Genomic DNA, 22,070 nt, shown 5'->3' with positions numbered 1-22,070 from the left:
AACATAACCATATTTTCAATGTAATAGAGTGATTTTTTTTTAAGTTAAGAGTCATAGCAGTACCTTGACTTTATAAATGGAACTTAAGAGGTTATTATAGTTAAATATGGCACAAACAGTAGAATCTGGAAATGGGAACAAAGATTATCTTAACTTCAGATCTTTTACCCTAGAAAGTCAAGTGATAAAGTGACAAATTGTTTGAGTAATTCAATTAGTAGGAGCAGACAGTCTGGTAATAAAAGCCCCAGAATGCTTCATTTCAATAGCTCAAAATAAATTTTGTCTTGTCTTTTAAGTTTTGGTAAAAATTAGGTAATTATCTTAGAACTCCAGTTTACTTACATAAAATTTTCAATGGAAACATTTTAAGAACAAGTAGTTGTGTTAGAATTTTTTTTTTATAGTCAAACATATATAGGATATGGCTGCTATGCTCAACAATTGAAATAGAAAATACACAAAGTATACCGAAAAACACCTATAATAAAAAAGGCTTTACAAGATAAGTGTCTTAGAAATGATAGAGTCAAAAGGGGTGGCAATAATAGGAAAAACACATTATAACCAGTGTTGGGGAGGACTCAGAGAAATCATACCCTGTACATTCCTGATGGGAAAGTAAGTAATTACTTTGGAAAAAGGTCTAACAGTTCCTCAAAACCATAGTTATTATTTGATCTCCAAATTCTACACCCAGGTATAAATCCAATAGAAATGAAAACATATGTTCAGGTATAAATCCAATAGAAATGAAAACATATGTTCACTTAAAATTAATGTTCAGAGTAGTATTAACCACAATAGGCAAGATGTTGAAACAATGTACATAGCTATCAGCCAACGAATATATAAACATGATGTGAAATACCCATAATGGAATATTATTTGACATGAAAAGGATATAATGACAGAAGGTATTCATAAAAGATTCTATATTATATAATTCCGTTTATTTGAAGTGGACAGAAAAGGCAAATCTAGAGAATCAGAAGGTAGATTAGTGATAGAGTATGATTGTGTGTTTGTGTGTTAAGGAAGGAGAATGGAAAATCATGGTTAAAGGTCACAAAGAATATGAGGTTTTTGTTGGGTGATTAAAATGTTCCAAAACTGTGATGTTTGTGTAACTATGTGAATATTATCGGAAAATATTCAGTTTGTGGTTTAAACGGGCTAATTTTATGGGAGGTAAATTTTATCTCAATCAAGATGTTACAAAAAAACTTAAAGGGCAGTGACAAGATAAGCCAGTGAATAATGCATACACTGTGTTAAATAGTTCTAAATGAATCTTCAAAGGAAGTGGTGGGGAATGTGTAAATAGAAATGTAGGAAGGATATTTTAGTTAAAGAAAGATGCTCGGGTATAAATGCAAGATTGGAAAAATCTTTTAAATTATCTGACTTTAATAGATGAGTGTATTACTGAAAATAGTGGTTTTAAAATGATATATATCACCTATGTAACATATAGAGAACTTTTTAAAATTTACAATACTGATATAAGGGAACATTATCATCATTAACGCATCATTCTGAATTAGTAAAAATTACTAACATTTAAAAGAAACAAGGACTCTATGAATTCCAATTCTATTCAGTAAAATGTTTATGTTTTCATTTAGTATGTGTGACAGAGCTATCACTCTGAGAAGAAATAAAGCTAAATTATAAATTGAATTAAAACATTAACTTTTCAATTAACAGAAATTTGAGTTTGCTGTACATTTTACTAAAAATATTTGAAGAAATAACTTAAACTTAGTCTCAAATTAAAAATTTTTAGATTGAAATCAAATTATACTAATTTGGTGTTAAGTAACCATTTAATTAGTATATTAAAATTTTTAGTTACAGATGAAATCTTAGATGCTAATTAATTTATGAATAACTACAAACTAAAGAGCAATTAAAATAAATTAAGTTAGATGCTATTAATGTAGTAATTATTTAAGTGACTGACACATGTCTGGGTTATATAATAATAGTAGACATTTGTGATTATAGTAAGTTGAGTAATTAATAATCACACACATTTAACTTGCCTCTTGAGATGAACAGCTTGGGAAGAAAGGAAACTAAAAGTGAAACAGAGAATTATATCACATTCAAAGTTGTAAAATAATGTGGAACATTTTATCTTGAGTAAAACTGGAAAATTCCAATGAAAATGTGGAAAACATTATAAGTGATGATTTTTTAGTTGTGCTAAAAATACTCCATTTACTAGATATTTAGACTAACAGAATGATTCTGGGCCACTTACAGACTCCATATAAAACTAAAATTAATTATGTATATTCATAGACTTGTAATATAATAAAGACTAATATAAATGTAGGATTTTGGCTTTATATTACTTTAGAAGATTCTTTTAATTTTTATAGACATATATACGCAGCATACATATATGTATATATGTACATATACATATATATGCAAACACATTTAAGTAAGATATTTGTTGTTATTTTTGTTCAAACCATACAGTATGCATTTTGAAGAAGATACTTTATTTAGTTAACTTTTCACAAATTATGACTCTTGGCCTCTCCTCATTTGTAAAACTAGGCCTATAATATTATCTAACTCACAGGATTATTTTAACTGCTAAATAGGTCACTGTATATAAAACCCTCTGAAAAGACTGATTCTTAGTAAAACATAACTATAATGGTTCTTTTCTTTATCATACACAGAAACAAATGCCATTTTTTAAACAAAAATCCAGAATTATTCTTAATTAAATCAATACATGTAGCTCTCTAATCTAATTAGCCTATTTTGCTCTTGAAATACCTTAACTACTAAGTCATTTCATGTATTGGCAAATTATAAAGTGTGGTCTCTACATCTGTGTGCCTATGTCAGCATAACAGGGTTTTGTGAGAACATAAAATTAATGATGCTTATCAACAGGTTTAGGTTTACATTTATCATTACAAAAATGAATTCATTTATATAAAGTCTAAAATCTAAAACACTAATTATTGCTATAAATATGAAGGTACAATGTATAAGCCATATCACTAGGTTAAGAAACATAAACCTATAACTTGCATGGAAAATAGGTAATTTTTGTATTATATAATATTTCCAGACACCAAATATGTGATTATATAAATATTATACAGAGATCTTTGTATATACTGGATTTTAATTTGTAATTAGAGGTAATATGAAGGTAATGTTTTCTTAGGGCAGTTTAGCAGAATCAGGCTGCTTAGAATGACAATTTAGAAATAAGAAAGACATTACTCTTTAACAGTTTCAATTTTCTGATACAGAGATAACAATTACCTAACAAGGTTCATCAGAACAATAAAATGTGCATATTCATATTGTCTGAAACAATATTAACAGCTGATTTTTTAAATCTAAGAATAGTGATTTGTTATTAACATCCAAAAAAAATGACTTTTAGGTGACACTGTCACTATCTGGTCAGTCTATATTAATGAGTAGGGCTCATCATTTACAAACTTAACCTATTTATTCCTGTAAGTTATGCAGACTTACCGGACCCTTACTTCTTCCTTACATAGTATCTATCCCCTATTTATTTTCTACTGTTTACAAAGTTTGTGGACTGCTGTTTAAAAAGGATACTAGAAGTTAGGCAGAGGATCAATATATAGGTTAGCTTATAGGACTTTTTTTTTTTTTTAAGATTTTATTTACTTATTCATATAGAACTGGGGTATAGGACAGAGATGTGGAGGGTGAGAGGATTCACCAGAGACAGAGTGGGGAGCAGAACAGGCAGATCAATGAAGTACACTGCTGAGGGGAGCAGCGGGTGTGTCAGGAGAGGTCTGCCACGCCATGTGGACTCCTTCGGGGCAGGCGGGAATCGAACTCATGCGGAAGTGGCTTAAGCTTTGTAGTGCAGTGCTTTAACCCACTGCACCACCAGGGAGGGCCAGCTTATAGGACTTTTAATAAACACAGATTTGGTAAAAAGAGTATGAGTTAGAACTAAGTGCATATGAATAGGTACAGTTGTATTCAAAGAAAAATCTGCTCAAAGACAGAAGTTAGAATAGTGGTCAGGAGCCATTCAACTTTATCTTTAAAAAGGTATTTCAAGCATTCTGCATTATGAGTTAACTTATACATACTTTGGGAATTTTTTTTATGAGTATAAATTAACACTATTCATTACTTTAGCTACCAATAAAGGAGGTAATGATAAAATTATTATTAGTTTGCATTTGATTATGCCTCTGGTATAAGTGGACAGAACTTACTATAGCAAACTTCAAAGGACTGTTCAAATTTGTATTACATAATTACCTCTAGTGGGCACTAAGGATCAGACGTCTGAAATAAATTGTTTAACTGCTGAACATTTCTGTTAATGTATATGAACAAGGAATTGCAACACAGTAGTTAAGAAGCTGAGAAATTTTGTTTGTGAATTCTCTCTAGTTCATTATGATCAAGAATAAGAGCACAAAAAAAGAATAAAGCAAATCTTCTCAAGAAATAAAGTAATGGTCTTCACTTGCTTAAATTTCCAAATAGCCTCAGTAAAACATGTAAGCAACAAAAACAAAACTTGAACATTTACTTAGGAATTCAAAACAAGCACCTGTTCGTATAATTAAAATTATTTTTAAATAAGAAAAAGTTTTATGATACAGAACTTAATATACAGCTTATCCAATAAGTTAGTAAACTTATTGAACATTTTCTAGAAGAGGAAGAATGATGTTCCATCTTTACTTTAGAATTAATGATAACGTCTTTTCTTTGGCAAAATGAGAAAACTAACTGGTAGAGATCATTGGTGGAGGCTTTCATAAAGCATATCAAATAATTTTCACTATATCTTTGGAAACAGGACTGTTAGCTTATGAACAGAATGATGAATATAAGTCTACTTCTCTTGCCATCTTCCACTCCAATGTTGTATGAGACTGAAATATGAAATTAAAGACTGAGTTATAGTTTGAGATTCTAAAGCTAAGCTTTAGGCTTTTAGATTTAGGATCTGACTCAACAGACTGACTTCCAGGGATCAGTGAGCCCTCTGAAATTGTGTGCCAAATTATATAGGCCCATCATAAAATAAACTACCTTTATCAGATTCTCACTACTGGTTTCAAATGCTATGGGCTAACAGTATAAATAACCACATCCCATCTGCTCACAGCAGGTGCTGCTATGAATTGACCATAGAACAGGACCAGGAGAAAGTGAAACCAAGAATGGCTAGTAAAGAAAACTGTTGCTAGTGGTGATTAACAGTGTGAGGACAGGCAAACAAACAAACAACAGTAGGAATGGGAGGCAACATTCAGAAGAGTGACAAACATGGTGGAAATAGCAAATCCAGTGGTCACCTGGCCAAAGTGACCACTTCATAATTGCTGGCATGTTAGAGGCAATAAGTCAATACTTCTGTTTCCCTCCAATTATTCAAGCTGTTAGAAGGGAACAATTTATCCTATATGACACGTTTCCTTTCTTTATAAAGAAAGCAGATGCTTTTAGTTTATTCTGAGTAAAATACACATTTGCTTAACATGTATTTCTTTTTTTCAATACCAGAAATATCCTCTTTCTGATACCAGAAAAAAAGATGATGTAAATTATTAACATTCACATGATTGATCATTATTTCCCAAAGTGGCACATGCTTATGAACCAGGAAAGAGATTTTTAATTCAGTAATTTTGTGTGGGTTTTTATTATTTAGCAATAAATAGAAGAAAAATATTTAAAAAAATTACCAGCTAGATTGTCGATTTCTTTCTCCTGTAGCAGACTGACAGCATCATCATCTCCTTCCAGCATAAGTTCTGTCTCAGCATTCTGATTCACAATTGCTTGGCTTCTGAAAGTCTTCTTTGATTTTACCACATCTTCTTCCGTGCCTAATCACAACCAAAATATAATAATTATGGTTAATGTGATTATTTTGCTTTCAGTATTACAAATCTCTTACTTTCTTGTAATTATATGCTGCATTTATATATTACATTGTAATTAAAATTTTTACCTTCTTTACTTTTGAATTACTGTGAGAAAGGCAGGTGCTATGACCTTACTTTACAGATGAGGAGACAGGCTGAGAAAGTTACATGTACTGGTGAGGAACATAAGACAAGTGATTCTATAGTTCATGCCTTGAGACTCTAAGATCACTACACCTTCTACAGATAATTTGCACCTCACCACAAACTCAGTTTTCTAATCTACAAGTTTGCACTTTTATGCAATCATATATTTTTGTGAGAATTAGATAATCAACTGGTCAGATCATTTTTTAAAAGTAGATAGGTATGAAGAAAACAAGCCTTCACAGTTGAAGGGAGGAAAAACTGGTTGTTACTGGGAAGCTATAGAGAATTGGAGTTAGGAATGAGTAAAACCTTTCCCACAGTACTAATTAATGAAATCTTTATTTTTTAACATACAAAATTCCAAATATATACATAAAAAAATAAGGTAAGGTAATGAAGCATTCAGGAATTTCATCCATCATTAACATGTTGATCAATGTCAAACAATGTAAGGGTTAGAAATTTAATGGATTTGAATTCTTTATGGATTTGACTGCTCAACACATATGTTGGTATTTATGTCTAAACACATGCTTTCGCAATGACAATAAATGGAAAATTATCTGAAATGCAAGTGAATTACATATATGTTATACAGGGCACACCCCTATTTCATACTACTCGAAGCTTAATTTCAACTTGTAAGAAAAGTCATTTACTGTGTTCCATATTCAGTATTAGGATACAGGTTTCAAGAAATAGTATTAATTAGGAAACCACCTTCAAATCTCATTTGGTGTGGTGATATTTCTGAAAATGGCAGCCTAATAATTTGTCCTACATAATGTTGCTTCATAGTTCTAGGGGGATGTTATGGTATTATGCACACATGCAATTGTTCTCTAAATCTTGTCATGCCTTTGGCTAAAATTCTCTCCAGTTAACTATGCTGGAGTTAATTGGCCAATTCTCCTTGGCTCAATATAGGACTTCCAACAGTTCATTAATATATTGTTGACATTTGCTTAACCATTTTCTTGGAAGTGCATCTACCTGCTATAAAACCTGCATTGTAAAACAGAGTGTTAGTTTCCTTCTTTGCAGCCTGCACATTATTTTATTTTATTTTTTTGGGTCTGATATACAGAGTGAATTTTGTTTTCTAAAACAACACATTTATCTTAGGTCATAGAGGAGTAAAAAGTACATGATGACGACATAGTTATGTCACAATAGGTTTGTGGAATATCATTAGCTGAAAAAAAGCCATTTCTCATCCTTGTTATTGCTGGATAAACAATACATAGACAGCATGGTTAAAACACATATTAACAAAATAAATAGACTGTGGTGGATATAGCGTGGTCACATACATCTGAAGGGTATGAATCTATACTTTGAATCATATACAGCACTGCAAATCAATATTACTTCAATTGAAAAAGATGTCAAAAATCAATGAAAAAATAACCTAATGGACTATTCAAATATATTTTGATAGACACTTCAGAGACAGTTTTATAATCAATGCTACCTGGGAAGTGAGGGAAACTAAGTAGTGTTTATGTGTATTCTTCTTTAATTGGAACAGATGATTCTTATTTTTGTAATACCAGGTCAAAGACAGATTAACGAAGGTGCTAGAACCTCACTTTCATTTTATTTGTTTATTAGTGACATAAAGCTGGTAAAACAGCAATCTTATGAGGGTAGCTATATTTTTATATGTCTTATAAATATACAAATATTTATATATACTTGGGTAGTAACTTCAGGCTCTCAGAGTTGACATTATTTGAGAAATTAAAAGAGGCAAAACCCATTGATGACCAGCCAAGATTTCTCTCTAGAGTTCTTTATATCTATATTTCTGTAGACCTCTTTTGCTGGATTTTCTTAATTCCATCTTTCCCTACCTGAAACACATCATCTTTTCATTCTCTGTATCACCTTTTAATTAACCCACTTATTTAAAATCAACTCAAGTATTCATTCTGTAAGATGACTCCCACTATTCTAGCTCATGTTATCATGTTCTAGAGACTTTCACTATTTCCCTTATTCACAATAGCCTTCAAATTTTAATCAGAGTAATTTTATAAAAATACAAGTTGAGTACATTTTCCTACTTAAACCTTAATACTTCCCAATCAATAGCACTGAATGCACAGCTTACAGTATAGGATGAAATCTAAATGCCTTAGCATGACTTATCAATGTCATTATTTCTGCTTGTCTTTAAAAGTCACCTCCCTAAGTTGCTCTTCCTAAACAACTCCTCTGTACTTTCACAGCATACACATAAGTCAGCCACATGTATAGTGTTATCTGTTTTGTCTTCTCCACTAAGTTAGAGCTTCATTTTGCAGGTATGCCACAAACATATGCTGAGCTGAAGTTTGAGTCTACCCACCCCATGGTTTTGTCTCTGCTTTCTTAAGGTAGATTTGTATTTTCCTCCCTTTAGGCTTCCACATTTCATAAATCCAGCTTGTACAGAAGCTGTGGGCATTATAATTATTGTGTTTTTTTTATTGGCTCATAGCCTGGAAGCTCCTGGGTGATTAGAAACCTGCTGTTATAAATAAATGCTGATTAAATGAATAAACAGAGACAAAAAGTGACCAATGAATACTTCTTAAGCTGAAGATCTCAAGCTATCCCAGACAGCCCTGGTAATGTTCCTTCTCTTTGGGGACGAATGGAGACTCTATGTGTTTACATAAAAGGGAAGCTATCTATTTACACGAACTAGTAATACAGACCTTCAAATATGAGTCAAACTAATAAAGTATATTTTTTTGTATCACAGCCCTGTATAATTGTAGTCATTTACAAAAAAATAGCTTTATGTTACTGTGATATTTAAATTATAATCTACCAGTTAATAAAATATAAAAGGTAAGCTCTGATATACATAGTAGCTTTCAATTTTATCCATTCTTTTATTAAAGCAGTAAAACAATTATGTTTTTAAGAGATACATGATAAACTAATTTATAGAAACACATTGAACTTATCATCCCTGTTGAAGTGCTATCAGTTTGCAGCTCAGTAAACTTCCTGATTTTATAGTACTGAACCAAACATTTATCTAAATTAAAGTGTACAAGATCCAAGGTGCTTTTCAATCACAATATCTTTTATGAATTAGAGCTTCATTCATCAAAATTACAGGCAAAAGGAGGTAAGGTCTCTAAGGGCTGTCTCATTACAAGGCTTATAAACACTGTCCTTAGAAAGAATTGGTTTAACACCTAACAAATCAAAATCTGATTGGGAAGGGAATTTATTTGAGATCATCTATCTTCAGAAGACATGTTGGACTGAGTGCACTTCTTGGCCTCTTTAGCCATTCATCAAGAAATTAACAAGTGAAAACCACAAACCACCAGAATGCCCAAGATCAGAAAATGTGAATTATGTATAAAGTTGTACAGTTTACTTTCTAAAAAAAAAAAAAGATGAAAATGCCATAAAATTTAAAAGGATTCAGAATTTTTAAAATGCCATCAAATAATACTAATCAAGGTAAGCCTAAAATTAAATTTTTCATACTATGTTACAAAGAACAAACACAAGAAAGCATTTCTTACGCATTAGATTCCTTAGTAAAAATATAAGCTTGAAGATCTGTATGTGAAAATATCATCTAATACAAATTCAAATAGATAATGTTCCTTTTCCATTAATAGTTCCATTAATTTCCATGAGAAACAAAGTCTATTTTAAAACTGAAGAAGAAAGGAACTAAAATGTTTCTTGTACCATTATTATAGCCTAGTATTAATATTGTTATTATAGCCTAGTGTTATTCCTATGATTGCATTATTAATTATTTAAAATAATTTGACCTCTATTTTAAATAAATACAAGTTAAAATGAAAAAATTACTAATTGGAGATATTAACTTAATATATTTAGCTAATATGGTGATCCAGAAGTTCTGAACAGTCAAGGCAAAGAAATTATTTTATTTGCCCTGAGGTCTTTTTGTATTTATAAATATAAACGATGTAAAAAATAAGCAACATGTTACTTTGTTTCTGTTCATGAAGTTTTTTGTAGTCAAGCTAAAACATATTAGTAAAGAAGAAAGTAATTTACAATATATGTAACAGATCATATATGTGTGGCTAATGCACAGAGATACAAACCCCTTACAAAGCAATTTTAGATAGCATTAATTTCTTACCAGTTTTACCTGCTTTGCATTAAGTATGATAATATAACTTGAATTTGTCATTTATCAAAAAATTTTTATGTATAAAATTATATCAAAGCATCTACATGTTACTGTGAAAATATGTAAAAATAAACATTTTCAATATTATTTGATCTTTATATTTTTAATATATGGTCAATGACTCATAATTTGGCACTTTATTTAACCTCACAATTTTACACTTCATATCCTCAAGAGTTGAACACTTCTGTTCTCAGACATGCCCAATTGTGTCAAAACTTTAAGTCTGACATATTTTTACATGGTTATTTCTTACTTGCTTTGTCCTTCAAGACTCTGTTGTTTACTCCCTTCTCTATATAATTTTTGTATCTTATATATATATGTATATATATACAAATTATATATATATGTATATATATATATATATACATATATATATATATATAATATGCTACAATCATTGTTTTTGAGGTTTTCCTGGAATCTTTTGGGATTATCTTATTAGACTTATTTCCAATGTGTTGTTGTTAAACAATGTGACTATCCATACATGTTTGCTAAGTATGTAAGAACATAAATATAATTTCCATATTATATTGTTATTTTTATCTTGATGCCCTTTACATCTTTAATCAGTTAAATTCCTATTGTTATTTTTATCTTGATGCCCTTTACGTTGGACTATGTGATCTTTAATTCTTAACTTTATTTTTCCTGTAAACATTCATTATGAACATACTGGCAAAAGTATAGACCAACTTCTTAATTTTAGTCTCAAGCCTATCAGAGAGAAACTATTTACTAACCTAATTCTCACAGCATTTTTGCTATATTAAAATGAGACAATATATGTTAAAATATTATGAAATGCATGCATACTGTTTAATATGAATACAAAAATACTAAAATGTTAGTAAAATAAATTATGTTGACAAAAAAGTTTACTGAGTACATAATTTAAAAGTGAACAACAAGGAAATGCCTTACTGCTTATAAGATTGATATAAAGGAGGTAAAAAGAACAGGATGATAGGAGGATTATAAAATTCAGCTAAGATAATGCAGGTATCTAGGATCGTATCACAAAGCCTAACCATCAAATGGCATTCAACAAATGATGGTTTCCTTTCATTTTGTTGGGATTTATTATCTTCCTCCATCTTACATGGTTAATATGCATTGTAAGAGAATATAACTCTTCAACTGTTCCACTAGATTGGGCATTCCCTGAAATGGAGAGGATAGTGTATACACAGGTGCCCTGAGTACATGTAAACTTGAATGGAAGATAATCAGCTTAAAAATCACTTCTTCCCAATAACCATACAATTTATTTAGCTATATTAGTAAACAAAATTATGTACACACATGCATATTTGACATGTGCTTAAATTTTATATATAGGTTATCTTAAGAATACAGATATTCTTAATATCTTGGATAAATATTTTAAGGAAAAGAACTTTGCAACAAAGCTGATGCTGGTATTTGTTTTAGATAATTATATATTTAATAACCACTTCTCTTCTGCCATTGGAAGGAGAGAGGAAAAATGGAAATATAAGACTAATTTTAATTTTACCAAAGTCAGGAAATGCCAATGTTTCTTAAACATTGGGAATCAGTTTCATAAGGTAGCATTCTTTTTTGAAGGAGAAATTCTTTTCAGTATATGCCATTTCACAGTAGTTTTAGCTTATAAGATATGTTCTCCTATGTAAGATAAATACAATGCAACAATTTCTAAACCTAACTACTTTAAGAAAAATAATGACATAAGAATACTTTGGAAGATTTAAAAAATAATTTTTTCATAAAGTTGAAATCAGTAACAAATATATTTACAGACAGTGCTTTTAGTACTTGAAATTCTCATTTAATTTCCACTAAGAGGAAAAGACTTTTAAAAAATATGTATATTAACTAATTACATTAGCTACGCTAACATGATCTCATGTAATGATATATACCCTATATAATATATATATATATATATACACATATACACACACGTCAAATATATATACACGGCATATATATGTATATATGTGTATATATATACATATATATATGTTAATCAATCCTGAGAAGTTACAATTTTGATATTTTTAAAAATATAAAAAAAATCTTTAGTATATAGAGACACCTGTGGTGCAAAATATTTTATGCTAATCTTAATGGGAGATAAAAAGTTTTAGATATGTACATAGAGTATACTAAGATTTTATGCTAATCTTAATGGGAGATAAAAAGTTTTAGATATGTACATAGAGTATACTAACAGGTTAAGTATTTTTTGTAAAATAGTTAAATTTGGGACTATGGTGATGGGTCATGGGTGAATTGGCAGTGGGAAGTCTACAGGGGTTACAACTGAGACAAAGCATACATTGTACAAAAATGAAGAATGATATAATGTATTGAAAGTAAGGTAAATAATACAATAGAAAGTAAAATGAAGTGGGTATGTACAAAAAAATTAAATTCAAAATTATCAATGAATGTGTTTTTCCTATAACTTAGTATTTCCTTTCTTAAGATTTATAAATGAGGATAATACAAAATCAAAGACCAATGGAAGACTAGAGACTAAAAACATTCATCTGTAAAAAGCAGAATGTTTATTTTCTGAGATCAGACTCTATGGTGGAAAAATATGAATGGTAAAATAGTGAAAATAAAGTCTATTAGAAAGAATGATTGGAAATCTCAAATACTTTTCCCCCTCTTTGTATTTGATACTGAGTCAGGAGCTTCACTTTACTAGGATAAAATCATTTTCTTAAGACAATTATTTCCATAAATGAAATAATATTTTATCAAATACAGTTTCTATTAGTTTCAAACACACTTTAAGTAACAATCTGAGCAGCTAATGGCCAAATTTAATGGGCACAGATATAATTCTGTATAGTTTAGATATCAAATTTCTTCCTTTTTAGTTTTATTTTTTTTTTTGGTCTAAATGCATTGGATTTTAAAATGGTTATACTTTAATTCATTTTTGTTGACAGGGCATATACTGAATAATCCAAAATATCAATTATCTATAACAATATAAAATTAAAAACACAAGATACAAGGTTTGTGTTTATATTCTGAACTTGATTCAGAAACAGTGATATTTCAACCAATAATTGATGTTTATTATAGTCAATGTTAACACATCAATACTAAACTATTCTTTGCATTTTTAACAAGGAGACTATATAGACCTTCCTTGACTAGACATAAATATTATATTTGTAGCAGAATATTCTCTGTAAAGCTTTAGGAAGATATTGTAGCGGTGTAGTAAAAATGTTGAATCAGCAATATGGGCATTAATTAAGATGAAATTTTCACAGAAATTACTCTAAGTGGTAAATTCTTATTCAGATTAGTTATGCTTGTGAATGATTTGCTAGAATATAAGAAAAAAAAAAAAGAAAGAAAATGGCTACCTAACATCAACAGTTATTGCTGAGTGGGAAAGGACATCAAGGACACTTGCAAGTAAGAGAATTGGATCAATATTAACGTGATTTTCATTTCATGCTTCCCCAGCTCCAGTAAGCTGACAATATACTTTGATTATGTGAACTGCCTCAAAGTAACACAGGAAAGGTTATTAGAGCAAGAGGTGGAAATGGAATGCACTTTTTATATTGACAGGCCTGCTAATAGAGTATACTGATTTTCAAAGACATGCAATGCATTTTTACAATTTGGTTCTGACAGCAGAAATGGAATTTCATTTATTCCTAATTCAAAATATTCATATGTAAGCAATATTTTTTAGAGCTGACCAACAAAAGGGATATTCATAAACAGCATTTTAAAACATAAAAAAATGCAATTAAAAAGGTGAAAGAAATATTATTGAATTTAAGTGTTGCACTATATAAATATGAAATGCTAGCTTAATAAAATTCTTAATGGAGTGAATGTATTACAGAAAACTGCATTCTATGCTTTTTAAAGGGAATTTGAAAAGCATATTAAAAATATACATGATGATAAATACAGACTCTCTGCATTTTAGATTAGGTATTATTTGGCAGCATTTTGCTTAGCCATAAAGTTAGGATGACTTTGAAATATTTTAAGTAAAATTTCATTACATTAAAAAAAATACACATGGTGGACTTTGTGGAGAAATATGGGCTAGGTTGAAGTCTTCTAAATATCAAAGCTAGAAAAAATGCAAATTCATCTTGGTGACTATATGATGACCCAGAAAAGTGTTTGCATACCATGAAAAAACATGCTTATAAAAAAACCAAGCCTGAAATAAATACACCAAATTGGTAATGACATCTATTGTTATATGGTGTCTATAGGTGATCTTTTTCCTTGTTCTTGAAACCCTTGGGCATTTTCTAGGTTTTTCACCTGAGCAAAGGGAATAAAACTATCATCACAAGTTGAGAGGCGTAGATGGCAGATGAGTAACATAAATGGAAGGAAGAAAGTTTTGGTAATTCTTGAAATGAAAGAAAATATGAGCTAGGCAACTTAAATGAGGCAGAGAGGAGATTTTCTCTGGCAGTGATTGACATCAACCTGGGAATGATATTTGGTTTTTCTTTTTAAAATTACAAGGTTTGGTGTGGAAAAATTTACCTTAAATCTATGAAAAATTGGGATAAGATATGTCTTGGCAAGGTAAGGAACTGGTCTACAGACATGAAAGGAATAATTATAAACAAATTATTATTTTTAATTATAAAAAATTGAATAGTTGAAAGATAATGCTGATACAGCTGCTTGAAGCATGTGGAAATTATTTTACAATGTTATTGTAAATTATATGTTATACATACACACCCTGTGAATGACACTAAGTTTATCTACATTGCTATGCAATAATAATATTTTTATAGATTTTTATAGATAGTAGGCCAACAATAATAAGTGAAAATTTAACAAGTAAACTTCAAGTGGGGGAAATGTTCTATAATGGTCTTTATGGAAAAATATTCCCTGCTAATGAATGGGAAGACTCAATATCATCAAAATGGTCATCCAACCCAAACTAATATACAGATTCAACTTAATCTCAAAAAAAAAAATGGCATTTTTCAAAGAACTGGAGTTAACACTACTGAAATTCATATGGAATCACAGAAGACCCTAGGTAGCAAAATCAAGATTGACATAAATAATAAATGAATAAATATAAATAAATACATAAATGGAATGGATGTATCACACACTCCAGATTTCAGTAGTAGAAAGCCATAATAATTAAAACAGCCTCATAGTGGAACAAAAACAGACACACTGACCAATGGATGAGAATTTAGAGCCCAGAAATAAATGCAAACATATAGAGGTAGCTTATCTATGACAAAGGAGACAAGAACATACATTGGAACAAGGATAGCTTCTTCAATAAATTATGTTGGCAAAACTGAACAGTTGCATACAAAAAAAATGAAACTAGATCACAATCTCACACAAAACACAAAATCCATTCAAAATGGATAAAAGACTTGGATGCAAAACCTGAAACCATAAAATAAATAGAAGAAAGCATGGGCAAAATATCTCATGACATAAGCAGCAAGGAATACAAAATAACATGAACAACTGGGACTACAACAAACTAAAAAATTTCTACATAGTGAAATAAACCATAGCTAAAATGAAAAAGACACCCTCTGCATGGGAGAAAATATTTGAACATCATACATCTGACAAAGCACTGACATCAAAGATATACAAAGAACTAATTAGATTCTACAAAAACAAAACAAATAACTCAATCCAAATATGGGCAGAAGAATGAAATAGACAGTTCTCCAAAGAAATTTAGATTGCAAGTCTTTTATCCATGAAAAAATGTTCATCCTCATTTATTATTAGAGTAATATTTATTGCAGCACCATTTACTATAACAAGCTATAGAAAAAAAACTAAGTGCCCCAGAACATATAAATGAATCAAGATGATGTGGTATATATACACAATGGAATACTACTCAGTGATCAAAAAAGATAAGCTCATGTAATTTGTGGCAGCACAGATAGAGCTGGAAGGGATTAAGCTAACTAAAATAAATCAGAAGGAAAAAAATAAATACTGGGCAGTGTCTCCAAAGTGTGGAATATAAATTACAAATTTAAGAGTCATACAAAGACAAGCTTAAAAAATAACCCTTAATAGTTGACTATAGAACTGAAACACCAAGGGTGGGCAGGGGTAAAACTAAAGAGGGAAGGAAACACAGTGGACTATGGGCTATTTGGTTGTGAGTGCACTACTATGGTAATACCTGATGGTAATATGCAAATAATAACTCAATTAAAAAATCCCAAATGTATCTACTGCATATTGCATATAACACATTGTACAGTAAAAAGGAAGATTCAGAATGCAGTTTTTGTTCTGTCTACCACTTAATTTCTATGTCCTGTTTTTTTTTCCTCAACTAAAAATCCTTTAGTAACTCAGTCTATTAAGTACTACTTTCACAATATAGCTCTAAATATAAATATAGCTCTTCAGCTTTATGTTTTTAAAACTCTTTATACTATCATCACAGACCTCACTTTCCATTCCCTGGAGATACATACACATAACCCTCCAGAGTATAGATATAGGTAGGTATATCTCCAATATGTGTGTGTGTATATGTATTATGTGTACACACAGACACATCTCATACATATTATTTTACACTTATGGTATCACATCTGTAATAATTCATATAATTTATGAAAAACGGTATATAAGAATACAAGATTATTATCAGTCCATGCCACTAGCATTAAGTTAATATAATTTTGTCATTAGTTTCTACCCATAATAAAATTCTGTTAGTTCCTTAATGCTCTATGCAGAAATAATGTACAAACAAAAAAAATATTTTAGAAGTAGGAAATAGCATACTAAGAAACCTATTCCATAGAAATCTCATCTTTTAATGCCAGTAACAAAATTAGTGAATGGATGTGGTTAAAATATTTTGTATACCTTGAAATGTATCATCAAATAAATAAATATGGCAAACAAGTAACTGCATAGTTTTATTAATATGGATGTACAAGTGAATAGACAGAAGCTGTAATTCCTGCCCTCAACTGCTTTTTCTGTTTCGTGGACTATATAAAATAATTTTCTGAAATCTTTGTACAAAGAAACAAACTTGATACCAAGTGAGGCCATTCAAAGCTGTAAGTCAGACCTTTTTATACCCCATGCTTTAGTAAGTCCTATTATTACCTCCAAATCTCACCTGCTAAATGTCTAATCTTCTCAGATAAAAAGAATCAATAGATGCTGAGAAAGCATTTAATAAAACACAGCTTTATGAAAAACAATCATAGCAAGATGGGAACAGAAGGAATCTATATCAACTTAATAAAGGCAATATATCACAAATACTAAACTTAATGGTGAAAAACAGAGCTGTCCTTTCAAGATCAGAAACAAAGCAAGGATGCTTACTCATCACTTCTGTTTAACCTAGAATTAGATGGTATAGCTAGAGGAATCAGGAAACAAGAAATAAAAGGAATTCACACTGGAAAATATGTAAAATTATCATTATTTGCATCTGTTATGCTGATATAGGTAGGAAACCTTAAAACAATCTTACCAAAAAGCTATTATAAACAGTGTATGTGTATAGCAAAATGGTAGGGTAAAATAAATAAATAAATAAATAGATAAATATGTAGGAATTGACTAAGGAGGTGAAGTACTCATACAAGGAGAATTAGAAGACACTAAGAAAGGATATGATCAAGACAAAAAGACATGGAAAAACAGTCCATGTTCATGGATGGGGAGAAGTAATATAGTCAAAATATATGAAAGGCAGTATACATTAGGTGCAATCCTCATTAAAATTCCCGAAATAGGCCCTCCCTGGTGGTGCAGCGGGTTAAAGCACAGCACTAAGAAGCTAAAGCCACCTCCGCATGAGTTCGATTCCCACCTGCCCTGGAGGTGACCACATGGCGTGGCAGACCTCTCCTGACCCACCCGCTGCTCCCCTCAGCAGTGTACTTCGTCCATTTGCCTATTCTGCTCCCCACTCTGTCTCTGTGAAGCCTCTCACCACCCCTGAGCCTCTGGCCTGTACCCCAGTTCTGTATGCACAAATAAATCTTTAAAAAAATAATTCCCGAAATATTCATCATGAAAAAAGAACTAAAAATTTGATTTTTTATGGGACCATACAAGCCCAGAGATATCTAAAGCAATCCCAAGAAGAAAGAAAAATTGAGGCATATTACCTGATTTTAAATTATATGGCTACAGTAATTTAAACAACATGGTATTGTAATAAAAGCAGACAAAAGGGTCAATGAAACAAATTTGAAAGCCTAGACATAATTCCAAGCATATATTAATAATTAATTTGTGACAAATAAGGTACAACCATACAATTAGAAGAAGGGTCTTTAACTAAAGTTGCTGTGAAAACTGGCCAGCTACATGTAAAAGAAAAAACTTGGATAATTTTCTAATTTATTTCATGCACACAAAAAAAGGGTTCAAAATTGATTAACCTGTTAAAAAAGGCTTAGATATAGAATTTATGTGATGAAATACATGGAAGAAAACACTGTCAATATGTTTCATGAATCAATGATATAGATGTTTTGGGACACTTTACTCTTAAGACAGGAAATAAAAGCAAAAATAAATAGGGACAACCTCATATTAAAATATTTTACAGAATAAAATAAAATGTTAGCAGATTAATTAAGACAGCCTAATGAATGGAGAAAGACATTCATCACAAAAAGTCAGTAAGGGGCAAAAATGTCAGGTTTACCAAGAACTAATCCAACAAGATAGCAAAAAACAAGCCCAACTGAAATGTGGACATAGGCTCTCCCTTGTGGCACAATGGGCTAAAAGCCTTGGCTGCTTCAGTGTGAGTTCAATCCCCACCCTGGAGGAGATCCACATGACGCAGCAGACCTCTCCTGTTCTGCCCACTGCTTCCCTCAGCAGTATATTCAGTATATCTGCCTGTTCTGCTCCCCACTCTGTCTCTGGTGAATCCTCTTAATGCTCCTGCACCTCTGGCCTGTACCCCAGTCTTATATGCATAAATAAACAAATCTTTACAAAAGTTACACTGTGGTAAAAAATGAAAGATTGCTTGCCCCCTCATATGTTTTACTCTCCTTTTCACAAAGAAAAAAAAAAATCCTTTCAGTAAATCATTTTATCCATAATCAGTTTACCTACTTCTTGAAATATGGAGACTCAGTTATTAAAATGGAGTTATCAATTAACAACAATAATGTTTGCAAGAGCCCTTACATAATATAAACAACAGTTTGTTAGGTTAAAAAAAACCAAAATTTTCTCAAAGATTATAAATTAATCTGTAAAATATTAATGATTCTTTTTCAATGACTATACAGCTGCATTAATATTTTTATTCTCAGTGCTTTTCTTTTTTCTTGATAACTACAAGTAGCACATTACAGTAGCCATGCATATATTATCAAAACTAATTTAATTCCAGATTCATTACAGAGCTGCTTTTTATTCATCAAGGTCATGTCTTGATGGCTTCACAAGCCTGGATAAATCAGGTGTTAAGCAGACACATCTCTGAGGAAACTAAGGGTATTCTCATTTGCAGTTCTCAGCATATCTTATTATTTATTGCTAAAGAAATGACTGATTAACTTTGTCATCTATGTTCCATGTTTTCGTTTTTGTTTTTTTTTTTTTTTTTCTCCTTAGGCTGAAGCAGCCTGCCCTGCTCTGTGATGCCTGATCAGACCTATTTAAGATTAAGTCTTTGATCACAAATATTGGGCAGCTTGCAGTCTTAGGCTTTGAAGAAACACTGTTCTACTGTAACTTTATGGAAGGGGAACAAAATCCTAAATGATAATAGACAGTCAACAAAGACAATCAAACTTAGAAATAAAATACATACCCTCCCCCTTTTTCAATCATTTCCTTATTAGCTAATTTTCCCTGAAGAAGAAAATCTTCCTGCAGGTTAGAAGATGAATTTATGAGTTTTAAAATAGTTTCCTTATTTTCTTCTATTGCTATGATCTATAAAATTCCTTTAACCAATTAAATTTGCACTTATATGAGATTTTACTATTAGAAAACACCTAAATAACACATTCAATACATACAAAATTAGAACATTAAATAGGAAAAAAATTACATGCCCCTAGGTTTTTATTAATCACATTCCAACACCAGAGGCTGCAAGTATATCAAATCACACCAAATCTTTTGCACATGACAACCTCATAAATTATTCAACTCATTAGTATTGTTAAGAAGCATGAAAAACTCCATCAGTGTTAAGGATGTTTTCCAACTGAAAAAGGTCAACCAAAAGTTTTAATAATGAAATTGAAGGGAAAGCTTTCAAAGTAAATATGAAATAAAACTGTTGTCCTTTATGTCTCCTTGAAATTACATCCTTGAAATCCTGATTCTTTAATCTTTAAAAGAAAGCAATGTTAACATATTTGTTCTATGATTCCAGATAAAAATGCCTGAAAAGAATGTCATGAAATCCAAGTTAAGGCTAAATGCTTTTGCTAACTACATGAACATTTATAATTTAATTTAAAATGTATGAATGATTTCAGGGAAAACATTCAAGTGATTCAAATATTTTTATTAAAAAACAATGTCTGCTAAGTAAGTTTCACTTCTGTCATGTGAATAGAGTTTCATATTCTTAAAATGTACTATGTAAGCAGATATATTTGAACAGTATTCAAATCCTAGGCATTGTTTTGACAGCCATGAAAAACTTCCTATTTTAGTAACTTAAGATTATTATATCAGTATGTATGGTTTGTTAAAAATTCTAAAATCTGTGCTACCAATCAAAGATTTCTATCCATAATGAAAATTACACTCATATTCTTTTGTTCCCAAAGCAACTTGGTTGCCACAATGTAGATGAATATTAAAAAAAAAAATTGACCTTTGCAGAGGACCTTTGCATTTAAATGCTTATCAAGTCAGAATTTAAATTGAAATACTGTAAATGTTTAACATAAAAGAAGGAATACATTAAATTTAAATTTGTCCTGGAAGTTCTCTCAAAATTTGTAGGTTTGCATTATAATATATAATTTATCTAGGTCTACACAAAGTAAACTTACACAAAATATTCAGGTATTTGGATATTCCTCTACAGTGTCAGACTTCAAGATATTCAAATACATTTAAATATTTAATGACAGGCAGAATAGCCAGATGATGGACTGGGTTACTTTTCTGTTTTTTTGTTTTTTACTTTTATATGAATGGTCTGGTAATCTGTGGATAAAAAAGGTTTCTTTAAAATATACAAAATATGTTTTGAATTAATTTTTCAAACATCTTTTTACTGAATGGAGTCTTGGTAATACTGACATTTACTTATTTCTTCAGAAGACAGTTTATAGTAGGTTAGAACACAGTTTAGAAGACAAAATAAGTTTGTAATCCTTCCTTCTACTTCTACATACAGATCACTCCAGGAAGTACTTCCGGGAAGTATTTCCCTCTTCACATCCTCCATTTTTTACTTGTTTCTTCCTACTTAATTCCAAAAACCACTGACATAAACGTACAAGGTTCTAGAACTGCTTTTGGAGGTAAAACTATTTTCTTTCTCTATAAGATTTTAACCCTGGCTGGCTGTGACCATGGGGTAAGTCTGGCATAGCTACCATGTCTATTTACTAAATATTTTATGACAAAAATCTAATTATTCTAGGTATGTATAAGCTATTGTTAAAAACACACTTTCCTTTTTTTTTTTTTTTGATTTTTATTTATTCATACAGAACTGGGGTACAGGCCAGAGATGTGGAGGTCAGTGAGAGGATTCACCAGAGACAGAGTGGGAAGCAGAACAGGCAGATCGAGGAAGTACACTG

The 22,070-nt window shown here is 30.7% G+C and overlaps 1 protein-coding gene across 1 annotated transcript in view; it reads right to left on the bottom strand.

Annotated features, from left to right (window-relative positions):
• The window catches only part of NBEA (neurobeachin), a 512,054-nt gene that overhangs the window by 196,154 nt on the left and 293,830 nt on the right, over positions 1–22,070 (bottom strand). The window contains exon 41 of the mRNA XM_012723168.1: positions 5,742–5,885. Within this exon, the coding sequence (XP_012578622.1) occupies positions 5,742–5,885 (144 nt within the window). The remainder of the gene's footprint in view (positions 1–5,741; positions 5,886–22,070) is intronic.

This window comes from Condylura cristata, unplaced genomic scaffold (assembly GCF_000260355.1).
Source record: "Condylura cristata isolate star-nosed mole 26May11 unplaced genomic scaffold, ConCri1.0 scaffold00010, whole genome shotgun sequence".
Taxonomy (NCBI): domain Eukaryota; kingdom Metazoa; phylum Chordata; class Mammalia; order Eulipotyphla; family Talpidae; genus Condylura; species Condylura cristata.
Note: the sequence above shows the minus strand (reverse complement) of the source record. Positions and strands in the feature narration are given on the sequence as shown.